Below are 12,404 nucleotides of genomic sequence, written 5' to 3'. Positions count from 1 at the left end.
TTATCATGGCTTAGTACATAGTCGCAGTACTAAAAATGGCTGATCCTAGAGAGAATAGCATCTTGTTTGGAAAAGCAATAGATCTGTTATATATTAATGGGAACGGCAAATTTTAATCATAGTTTAAAATAAATAATCAAAATTAAGAGATAAATATACATGACTTTTTCTCCAATAATTTTATGGAAAAAATAGTCTCTTAAAAAAAAGCATCTTGTGACTTTTTACATCTTATGATTTTTGATGAAGAATTAGTCTTATGACTCTCAATGAAGAGTCATATTTTATTATTCTTAGTGTCACGTCTCAGCTTGTCATTGATAAACTTAATTTTATAAAAGGATACGACATTTCATAAATTTTTAAAACCCCTTACAATTTCTAAGGATAGTGTTTGATATATGGCATTAATTGTGTTATGAATTATGTTAATTTTAATTTCAACCATTTATTTTATTTCATTGGGAGAGATAATTATAACGTTGGAGGATATAAAAGTTCCAATTGTGCTGTTTAGATTGTTTTTCAAGTCTTTGGCAAAGGGTAGCCGATACTCCATGGATGAGGTATTTTAGGAAGAATGAGAGCCGTATAGAGCATAGGATGTTCTTGTCATTCTGGTTGCTGAGGTTTGTTTGGCTGACTTCACATTACACAAAATCATTTTGATAAGTATTTTTTCCTTCTATTGTCATATATATATATATATATATATATATATATATATATATATATATATATATATATATAGTTAATCATCCATACATTGTCAGTGTAAAGTTTTTTATACTGCCAACTAATTATATCTTTTAAATTATTTTATTTTATTTTTATTTTATTAAATAAGCAACTGACATGATACTATTAAAAGATATGATTGGTTGCTACTGTAAAAAAACTTTACACTGACAGTGTATAGGTAATTAACTTACATATATATATATATATATATATGTGTGTGTGTGTAAAGCAGCTAAGATAACTTTAGCACTTTGTTTTCACAAGCATTTATAGATAAGACTTCAATTTATTAAATAACAAAATCAAAGCTATTACAAATGTTTATTACTTTCTTCTCTATTTTTTTTCTTTTATTTTGTTCAACTACAAGTTGTTAGCTGTCATGTTATTTATTTATTTTTTTTCCAAAGATGACGATTGGAGAATGGTTAGCGGAGGCAAAATGATTCGAGTTGGATTGATGGTTTAAGTAATGACACTTGACTTAGTATTCATTATATAGATGTTAAATATAATGTTTGACTAATTTTTTTTGTCCGACTTTTAATTTTTAAGTATCCATATTTTAGTCAACCAAAACATGGATGCGATTGCTTAACATTTAAACCCTGTAACCTTAGATAATTGATGAATGTAATGTTGACACTAATGCCGATTAAGCATTTGTTTTCATATTTCAACTTTAGTTAATTTCTTGTTATAATTGGTTAATGAATATTTTTTAATTTTGTTTTTACTAATGTTAAAGAACAATAGTTTTAACATAGAAAAATTATTAATAAGGAAAATATGTTGCTTTTGATTTAAGTAGACAACTCACTCAATGACTAGTTTGTGTTGTTTCAGTCGCAAATTATACTCTATTTACTTGCTTAATTAATAATCTATTTGGTTTGAAGAAGCAGAGGAAAGACTAGAAATTTTAATGGAAGGAGAAAGGAGGAGAGAGATTAAAAATTATGTTTGAATAAAAGGAGAGGAAGGGAAGAATTTTAATGAACGAGAGAAGAGAGAACTTTTTTTTTTATTTGGTTCAGAAGAGAAGAATGAAATTTTAAAAACTAATTTACGTTTGTAACGTTATAATTTTAAAATTAAAAATATAAGTAAGGATATTTATACATTATGCTTAAAATGTTTTAAAACCCCTTGGAGGGAAGTTAAAATTAGAAGAGGGGGGATTTTGCTCTCCTCTGTACCCTTTCCCCCTTATCCAAAAAATTGAATAAAAAAATTATAAAAACCATTTCCTTTTCTTATCCTCCCCTTTTCTTCATATCAAACTCTACGTTAATGAATTTTTGATTTGACAAGTGAAATTAGATCCATTGATTATCCAATTTTTTCAACAATCCTGTAGTAATCTTCAGCATGGTGACTTTTAAGAGGATAATAGTATGAAATAGTAATTGTACTTAAAGAAAATCGAGTGTCTTTTAAACTTCTGTCAAAAGTCGAAAACTTTCTTTTTCCCTTTCTTTTACAAGCTCCGAGATCCTCTAGGTGAATGGGATATATACAACGACACTTTGACACCCTTGTTAGATGAATAATAATGTTTTAGGTAAGTAGTGTAAATGTGTAATCAATGTCTACATGATGATTAAGTCTTCTCTTTTTATTTGCAAAGAATACATTACACATCATTAAGAGTCATAACGGTGACATTTATCAATTATTATTAATAATTATATAAGATGTTATCTCATATTCCATTAATTATTCGACCATATATGGTACATAAGCCCACACGCCTTGAATCCATGGAAGAAGATATTTAATTGTTTAAAGCACATCCACAAACATTTTAATCAAAATCTTGTAACTTTTGTTTAACATGTCGTGAATGATTAAACTCTATTAATATAAGTAGTAGACACCTTCTTGATTGAATGAAATTTTCTTATTGGAATGAATTGTCAAAAATAATTAACTGAAATTTATCAAATGAAAATTTTATATCGTCAATTTGACCAAGATTTTACGATTGGATTTTATACATGGAAATCTCCATATGAGAATGTTTACCTAGATGAGATCTTATTTACCAAGATTTTATACTTAAATTTTAACTTCCATATAAGAGTGTTTACTCGGATGAGAACTTGCTCGAGGGAAACTTACTAGCCAAGATTTTATACTTGGTAATATCTATCAAAGAACTTTTACTTAGATGAGAACATGTTGGCATCTCAGATGATAACTTTTCGGCTAAGATTTTATGCTTGGAAACACCCATATGAGAGCATTTACTAAGATGAGAACATGTTGATATATCAAATGAAAGCTTCTCGACCAAGATTTTATACTTAGAAAAATTCATTTAAAAAATTTTACTTGGAGGAGAACATTTTGGCTTCTTGGATGAGAACTTCTCGACCAGGATTTTATACTTAGAAACATCCATCCGAGAATGTTTTACCTAGATGAGAACATGTTGGCCAAGATTTTATACTTGTGTATCCATCCAAGAACATGTCAACTTCTTGGATAAAAACTTGTCGTCCAAGATTTTGTACTTGGTAAAATCCATTCAAGAATGTTTACTTGGATGACAATGTTTCGGCTTCTTGGCTGGCTTGTCGGCCAAGATTTTACACCTGGAAACATCCATCCAAAAGCATTTACTAACAAGTTGGCATCTTTGGTGGGATCTTCTCGACCAATATTTTATAATTGAAAAAATTCATTTGAGTTTTTTTTATTCGGATGAGAACATGCCGACTTTTCAAATGGGAACTTATCGACTAAAATTTTATACTTGGAAACATTTGAGAATATTTTATTTGGATAAAAACATGTTGGCCAAGATGTTATACCTGAAAAAATCCATTTGAGTTTTTTTTACTTGGTTGAAAACATTTTGACTTCTCAAATGAGAACTTGTTGACTAAGATTTTGTGCTCGGAAACATCCATCCGAGAATGTTTTATTTGGATGAGAACATGAGGCCAAGATTTTATACTTGGTAAATCCATTTGAAAGAATTTTTACTTGGATGAAAATATGTTGGTCAAGATTTTATACTTAGAAAAATTTATGGGAGTTTTTACTCAAATGAGAACATGTTAACTTATTGGATGAGAACTTCCCAACAAAAATTTTATACTTAGAAACATCCATTTGAGAATGTTTTACTCGAATACGATCATGTTGGTCAAGATTTTATACTTGTATCCATTGGAGGATATGTCGGTTTCTTGGGTGGAAACTTGTTGTGCATGATTTTATACTTTGGTAACATTTATTTGAAAACATTTACTCAAATGAAAACATGTTGGCTTTTCGGATGGCTTGTTGGCCAATATTTTATACTTTAAAACATTCATCCAAGAGCATTTACTAGGATGAGAACAAGTCTATAGCTTAGATGGGAGCTTCTTAGCCAAAATTTTATACTTTGGAAAATCCATCTGAGTTTTTTTTACTTGGATGAGAACATGTTGGCTTCAAATGGAAGCTTGTCAACCAATTTTATTCTTGAAAATATCCATCCGAGAATGTTTTATTTATGTGAGAACATATCAACCAAGTTTTTATATTTGATAAATCTATTTGAGAGAATTTTTATATAGATGAGAACATGTTGGCTTCTTAGAAGGGAACTTGTCAGCAAAAAAAATTTAATTGGAAAATTCATCCAAAAGAATTTACTCGGATGAAAACATGTTGGTTTCTTGGATGAGAACTTGTTGGTCAAGATTTTATACTTGATAAATCAATTTGAGAGAAATTTTACTTGCACGATAATATGTTTGCTTCTCGGATGAAAAATTATCAACCAAGATTTTATACTTGAAAACATTTATTCGACAATGTTTTACTTGGATGAGAACATGTCGTCCAAGATTTTATACTTGCTAAATCCATCTAAGAGAATTTTTACACGGATAAGAACATGTTGGCTTCTTGGATGGAAACTAATCTACCAATATTTTATACTTCTACCATGCTGGCTTCTGAAATCCGTGGATGCCATAGACTCAATGATGGTAATAGCCTCTTCAACGGTTCTAAACATAACTGATCCTCCAAAGGAAGCATCCAGTATCATCTTGGTTTGAGACTGTAAACCATTACAAAAAGTCTGAACTTGCAACTCCACCTCAAATCCATGGTTAAGGCATCTCCTCAACAATGATTTGCACCTCTCCCATGCTTCACATAAAGTCTCATCCACACCTTGAGCAAAAGTAGTAATGAAGGTTCTGGCTTCAATGTTCTTGGATGGGGGAAAGAACCTACCTAAGAATTTAGTCTCCACATCCCTCCAAGTGGTTAGGCTTTGGTTTGGTTAAGAGTGAAGCCAAGCCTTAGCCTCCTCATTCAAAGATAAAGGAAACAACCTCATAAAAAGTGCCTCCTCATCAACCCCATAAACTCCAACTGAACCACACAACTCATAGAAGGTATAGAGATGAGTGTGTGGCTCTTCATGATCCAAGCCAGAAAATTGATGAGAGCTAATAAGTTGTAGAAGTGTTGGCTTCATTTTTGCAAGCCTCTCATTCATGGTGGGCTTCACAATGCTAGAAAACTCCCTTGGGCTAGTATAAGTGAAAGCATCACCTATCGCTCACCTCTGGTTTGCATTGTTGTTGTGAGCACCACCTTCACCTCCATCTTCCATAGTGGATTCAAGAGTAGCAGAAATAGTAGCTTTAAGAATATGAGTGCTTGGTTGACTAGCTTGATTTACTCTGTTTCTCCTTCTCCTCCTGTTGCTATTATTCCTCCTTGCTGTGCGTTCAATCTCAGGATCACTCAACAATGGCTCAAAAGAATTGGTCCCCCTAATCTGGATGGTACCTTGCATACAAGAGAAAACAAGAGACTAGAGTGCACAAGTCAGCTCAAATAATTATTTGCTAAAGTAAAAGTGACAATAACAGTAAAAGAACAAGTCATAAATAGCTATAAATACTAAATTGCCTTAACTAGTCCTTGACAACAGTGTCAAAAACTTGTTGAAGTTCTGTTTATCTTCTTGTTAAATGTAATTATAATTCTAACCACAAATTCAAAACATGGCAAGTATACCGGTCGTACAAGTAATATATTAAAGATTGTATCCACAGAGACTATATAAGGTAAAATAAGCATTTAGTGACTATTATTGACTAAAGAATAATTCCATATTTTAATTTGTGATGCATGTAAAAGTAAATGTTATAAACTACTGCAAAACTAAATTTAGAAGATAGTTTGTGTGTGTGGAAGGGATAAGAAATGATATTGAGGAATTGTGAAATTGTGAGGGTTAGATGTCACCAAACTACACTCTTATGAATTAATTGTTCTCTTATTGCATACATTTTTTAGTCAACCCACAAATATACTCAAACCTAATCCCTTAGAGAAAGAGCCTAGGAACATATATTGAATATCAATCCCTTGAGTACCCAATATATGAACCCACATTAATGGCTAGGGTTTGAGACTACTAATGGGCCAAGCTCCATTCCTAGATACATTTTTCACTAGGTATTTTGTTTCAGAGCTAGTTTCAAGGGATATTTTCCAATACCCAATGGACCCTATATCAAGCAATGAGAGATCAATCCAAAGCAAGTATTAAGAATAGAAACATAATGCAACACTGAATGAAACAAGCATTTATCATTGATAGGATAAGTAATACATAAGAGTTTAGTTGGTTACATCTAACCCACAAAAAATGGGTACAACCACTCAAAATAATGAGGGCAAATCAAAAATAGAGATGGAAGAGAAGATGGAAGAATCGAAAGAAAGACCCATACACAGCACGATCCCAAGCACCATGAATCTCTTCCACAGCTCCCAGTAGTTTCCCTATATGTGAATGAGGAATAAAACATCGAAAATATGTTCAAATATGAGTTGGATGAGTTTGGATAGGGTTTACGTGCCTAGCGCATTATACTTCACGCCTGATGCAGTGTCTTCTAGAGAGCAGTTGTTCTCTACCTCGAATCGAGCCAGGTGCAGATGCTTATGCGCCCGGCGTAATAATGTAATATAAAAAATGTTGCTCTCTACCTTGACCACGCCCAACGCAGGTACTTGTGTGCCCGACGTGAGTTGCTTTCTCCTACTCCTTGGCTCTTACTTTCTTTTGCTCTTTCAAATTCCAATCCCATGGGTCCTCAATATCAACTCTTCTACTCAATACCTGCACAAAAAATGAGGTGTATCAGGGTATTGATAAATGATTTTTGGGTTAGTTATATATGCACAAAAATTAAATCAAAAGAGAACAATTATATTGCAATATTGAATGAAGAAGTTGAAATTGCTCAATAATTTGTATCAAAATGTAAGTAGAAATGAGAGTTAACATTTACTCAGACAAGATCTTTTTTTATCAAGATTTTATACTTAGGTTTTAAACTTTCACTTGAGAATGTTTACTCTGATGAGATCTTCTTTATCAAGATTTTATACTTAGACTTTAAGTTCCATTTGAGAGAATTTATTCGGATAAGGTATTTTCTACCAATATTTTATAATTGAGTTTTAACTTTTATCCAAGAGTATTTACTCGGATGAGATCTTCTTTACCAAAATTTTATACTTGGGTTTGAACTTCCATCCAAGAACGTTTTCTCAATTGAGATCTTATCTTCCAAAATTTTATACTTGGGTTTTAACTTTCATTCGAGTGCATTTATTCGCATGAGTTCTTCTCTACCAAAATTAATTTATACTTGGATTTTAAGTTTAATTCAATAACAATTACTCAAATGAGACATTTTTTACCAATATTTTATACTTGAGTTTGAACTTCCATCCAAAAGCGTTTACTAAGATGAGATCTTTTCATTGTTTATCAATATTATTATTCCTTAATGTAAGAGATTATAGGAAAGTTTTCTACGGTCCCACAGTGGACACCAAATGTATTTACTAAAAATTTGGTGCTTTTCAAACTTTTGTCAAAAGTCAATAACTTTCGCTTTTCCCTTTCTTTTATAAGTTTTGAGATCCTTTAAGTAGGGTGGGGTAACTGCAATCCAAACCTCTTAGAGGGATAATAATGTTGAAAATAAGTAGTGTAAAGGTGTAACCCATGTTTACCTTATAATTAAGTCTTCTCATTTTATTTACAAATGACACGTGTTACACATTAGCAAGAGTCATAATGAAGATATTTATCCATTATTATTAATAATTAAATATGATAAAATGTTACCTTATATTCCATTTATTATTTGGCCATACCCGATACAGTTGAATAATATTATTTCTACACATTTTTCATGATATTTTTCTATAATTTATTATTTTTCTTTATATAAATATCTCTTCCTTTTTCATCAGTTATGTTATCTCATGCATCTCTCTTCTCTTTTTATTTCTTTCTTAGATGTAAAAAATATACAAAATATATATATTGTATAAATAGTTTTCCTTTCAATAAAATTATATCCAATAAATGATTGAGTGATCAAACATTCTCTGGTCTACATGTGTCCCAAATGACTAATTGTATAAAAATTTTGTTGAACTAACCGTCAAACCCTACAGTGGGAACGTTAGGTTGATGTGGTTTCTCGTGCTACCAAAAAGAGAAAGTGGAAGAACACCTTGTGCGGTTGGCAATGCCATGGCTACTATTGGGTTTCATTTTGTATTTTGTGCCTCCAGATTCCAGAATCAAAATTGTCTTTCACGCTAAGTTTTGATATGATAGCCATTTTCCCCTGAAAAGGATCCGAACTTGTGGCAGTAGTAACCCTAGTTTTAATGTAAGCTAAATACTACTTCCATCTTAAATATAAGAACAATACAAATAAAAATAGTTAAGTAGCTAATTTTAATTAATAATATCATAAATTTAAATGTTATTTTAGAAATATTCATAAAATTAAATTATAGTTATATTTAATAATATTACTCGTTATTCATTTCTTTTTTCAATTGTGACTTATATTGTGAATAGCTTAATTAATATGTTTACTTTCATATAAAAAAGTAGATGACTCAATAATTAATGGTATAAAATAGAATTAGTAATTAATATATTAGTAAGTAAATCTATATTTCTTAATAATTAGGATAAAAACTAATTTTTTTTCTTCTTATATGAATGACTGATGGTAATAGTAAATACATTAATAGTGTGTTTGGAAGGAAGATTTAAATGGAGTAATTTAATTAGTTGAAAATTTTCAAATTTTTTAAAGTGAAGTATCTTGTTTGGATGGAAAACTTATAAAGAATTTAAAATTCAAACATTTGAAAATTTCTTAAAATAGTAAAATTTCAAATTTTTTCAAAAAAGCAAGAATTTGAAATTCGTCATATTTTTTTTATTCACTTATATATTTTATCTTATCTCTCAAGTTTTTAACTATTGAATATTTAAAAATATTTTTAAAATTATTAAATATTATTTAATATTAATTTTTAAAACTATTAAATATTATCTAATATTAATTTTTAAAATTATTAAATATTTAAAAATTAGCTAATATTTATTTTTTTAAAATTTAATTTAAAAATCTCAACATATAAATATATTTTTAAAATCAATTTTATTATGGTGAAATCAAATTATCATATTCAACCTAATAATTTAAAATTTAAAATAATTCAAATATAAAAAATTTAAATTTTTTTAAATTTATAAAATTCTTCATCCAAACATATCGAAAGTTTGTATTTCCTAAGTGTATGAGATAGTGTAAGAGGATTTAAAATCTAACCATTAATTAAAACAGAAGTTTAGATATTGATACTGTCACAATTACGGATACGTTGTAGTTGCAGACAATCTCAAAACTTTGATGTTTAATCTAAAATCGTAATCGCAAACTGCATTTTTAAAACCTTTTTTCAGTCCAAAACACAAATGATAGTTTTACATATCGCCTACAATGAGAAATCATTGGTAAGGGGATTTAAAATCTAAGCTTTAGAAGAGAAGTTTTTAGATCCCTTAGCTCAATAACCAATTATCCATATTGGCTACACATAGTACAGTGCAATTTTTTCACTTGTTAATAGCTACCAATATCTAGCATCTCGTAAAGAATTAGATAAAATTCACTCCACAAAAGGAAATAGCACACGCTTTCTATGAATCTTGAATAATAAATATGTCATCATATGTAACCTGAGTAGATAAATACTAATGATCGGATCAGACTGCGAAGTATTCATTATGTCACATGAAGATTCATGTTATATATTGATCGAGATCCCCTTTCCAAATATGCTTTCACACCACTATTTGCGCTTCCATATTCTTAATTCAAAAAGAACATTCTTCAATTTGATCGATGCATCAAACTTGGAATCGTACATAAATGAAATTTGAACACCGGGCCACTTATGTTGTAAAGATTTCATCAAAAGCATATGGTTGGCGCAAATGATTCTTCAATATTTAAAATACAATTATTTAACTGCAAGACTATACTTAAAAAAATGCTCTGGTTATTGATTATTGACTTGTACCATGTGCAGGAGCTTCCTTTTTCACAATAGTTTTGTGTTATTTCCCAACTCCACAAGAGGGTTATCACTGACATGTGCAGAAACATCATTCTCCCCCACAAAGTATTCACCAATTCCATATGCACAGCAGGTTGGTGAAGATCACTATGTGCAAAAATCTCTTTAAAAAGTTTTCAGACAAGCCCCACATGCTGCAGGAAGCACTTATAATAAGCAAAGTGGTTTCAAGAAAATTATAATACTTTTTTGGACACTTCCGACCAAAAGAAAAAGGAAAGAAAAGCCAAAACTTGAAGCACCATAGACAAAGACCCGTTCGGGGAGTGGTGCAGGCTTTGAGACAACTTGTTAACTTTGCCAACAAAAAGAATGCTTCAATCTTCAACACCCTTCACTGTCTATATCCCTTTTTCTCCCTTGTGGAAACGTGCCCTCACTGTACATTAAAGAGAAAACGTTTGCATGCGGGAATATAACATAGCCACTATGCGTGTATCACAATATTTCAGTACACTGCCTCACATAGCCGCTTTTCTCCATCTACACATATATATACAAACATCATCTGTGTCTTGTTATTTATTTATATGCTCACACAGATCAAACATGTCTCTCTATTCTATTTGTTTCCACCACATGCCTCTCTCTCTCTTCATCCTTTTTCTTAACCTATTTGTTTTGTTAAAGTTCAATAATGTCTTCTATACACTCTCTCAACATCTTCATCTTCACCACTATGACAATTCATGTATTCATCATCTTTCTCTTGAGCATGATATTATAAAGTGGCACTGCAGCATGCCTAGTTTGACATGGGAAGAGTCTGCAGAAGACATTTCCTTAATCTAGAGGTCTCTTTTAGCTAATGAAATGGAAGGCCTAAACTTCATCCATGGGGAATTATGCACTCCTGGTCCGAACCCTTTTTTTACTTCTTCTTAGTATATGGTTTTCTCTTTTCCACTTCATTTTTTTTTTTATTTCTTTTCGTGGTGTTTTGAAGAGTGTGCAAGTGCAACCATGCCTACAACTTAGTACCTAGTGCTGTAGCTTGGTGCCATGCATGTTGTCAAGTTCATTCAGGTTTTTTTTTTTTTTTGTTGTTGTACCTTTACTGTTAGGCTACAGCTTAAGTTGCAGATGAGTGAATAGATGACTAGGTAGTTCTGAATAATGGTTTGTGTTGAGTTGAAGTGTTACCTTTACCATACCTTGAGTAAGGTATGAGATTAATATAAAAGCATCGCTTGCTATTGATTTTTTGTTTAATAATATTTCTATATTTTCTGTAGTTTTTTCTTTTCTTGCTGCGTTGATCTCCTTCTGTGTACAATTATTCCATAATGTAATGACTATTTTTATTAGTTTTCAGTAAATTTACAGCCATTAAAACTTGATACCGTTTGCTCATAGTCATACCACAAAATAAAAAGACGTAGTTATGATTATCCTTTTTTTTGTATGGCTATTGATAGTTTGTTTATATCCATAATAACTGGTAATGAATTAAAATGAGTAGCTCCTCTACAAGCTATGTAGATCTCATTTTGTGAATACAAAAAATTAAATAAAATCCTCATGATACGCAGTGCAAGAAACTAAATGAAAGCTTGAATTTACATGAGATGTAGTGTTCACTTCTTCAGATTATTGTATCCAAGAGAATGTAAGACTTCAACAAAAATAGCTAATAAGCTACCTATTTTCCACATATATATGATTATTTCTTGTGTTTATATTTAAATGAGAATATGCATGGGAAATGAAGCAGTGATCGAGCACTTTACACTTACTCTTTCGTTGTTTCTAAGGTAAAGAAACTGCAGAGATATGTATACAATTTTCACTCCATGTTATGAGCCAAAATAAAAGAATCTGAACGGTACAATTAAGTTAATGGTGTAGCCGGGTCTCCCTCTTCGTGTACGTGTCATGTCAAGTGTCTATGTCAGAGACGATGCTTCATAGTATACGACCTAAGCTTTAGGAATGAAACCAAAGAAAAAGAAAATAATTAGTTGCAGTAGTATGAAAACAGTTTGGCATAAAAGTTAGGCACTATATACTTATAGCTGATTAATTTGCCTTATTTTCTAGTCTTCTAGTTCTAGGTATTGATCCCAATATAGACGTACTTCATGATCTGTGTTGACTCTTGCCTTCTAATCAACTTATTGCCAAACACTTAATTTGAATAAATTTTAACTACAACTGGCTTT

At 30.8% G+C, this 12,404-nt stretch overlaps 1 protein-coding gene and 1 non-coding gene across 2 annotated transcripts; one reads left to right on the top strand and one right to left on the bottom strand.

Annotated features, from left to right (window-relative positions):
• Positions 1-4,666: 4,666 nt before the first annotated feature.
• LOC145958522 (uncharacterized) lies at positions 4,667-5,254 on the bottom strand. The gene is made up of 2 exons (XM_083076018.1): positions 5,088-5,254; positions 4,667-4,982 (listed from the first exon to the last, which is right to left on the bottom strand). The coding sequence occupies exons 1-2, from the start codon at positions 5,252-5,254 to the stop codon at positions 4,667-4,669; spliced, it is 483 nt and encodes a 160-aa protein (XP_082932144.1).
• Positions 4,851-4,956, top strand: LOC114915884 (small nucleolar RNA R71). Its single transcript, XR_003804073.1, has one exon. It is a non-coding gene; the product is annotated as a small nucleolar RNA R71 (small nucleolar RNA).
• Positions 5,255-12,404: the final 7,150 nt, after the last annotated feature.

Source organism: Cajanus cajan, chromosome 6 (genome assembly GCF_000230855.2).
Source record: "Cajanus cajan strain Asha chromosome 6, NIPB_CcT2T_4, whole genome shotgun sequence".
NCBI lineage: Eukaryota > Viridiplantae > Streptophyta > Magnoliopsida > Fabales > Fabaceae > Cajanus > Cajanus cajan.
The sequence above is the reverse complement of the archived record's forward strand: the minus strand, read 5'-3'. Positions and strand labels throughout refer to the sequence as shown.

Coding starts and splice junctions, on each gene's coding strand:
- LOC145958522 (XM_083076018.1), bottom strand. CDS start 5,254: ATGAATGAGAGGCTTGCAAAAATGAAGCCAACACTTCTACAACTTATT. Junction 4,983..5,087: donor GAGGAGGCACTTTTTATGAG/GTTGTTTCCTTT, acceptor ATTCTTAGGTAG/GTTCTTTCCCCCATCCAAGA.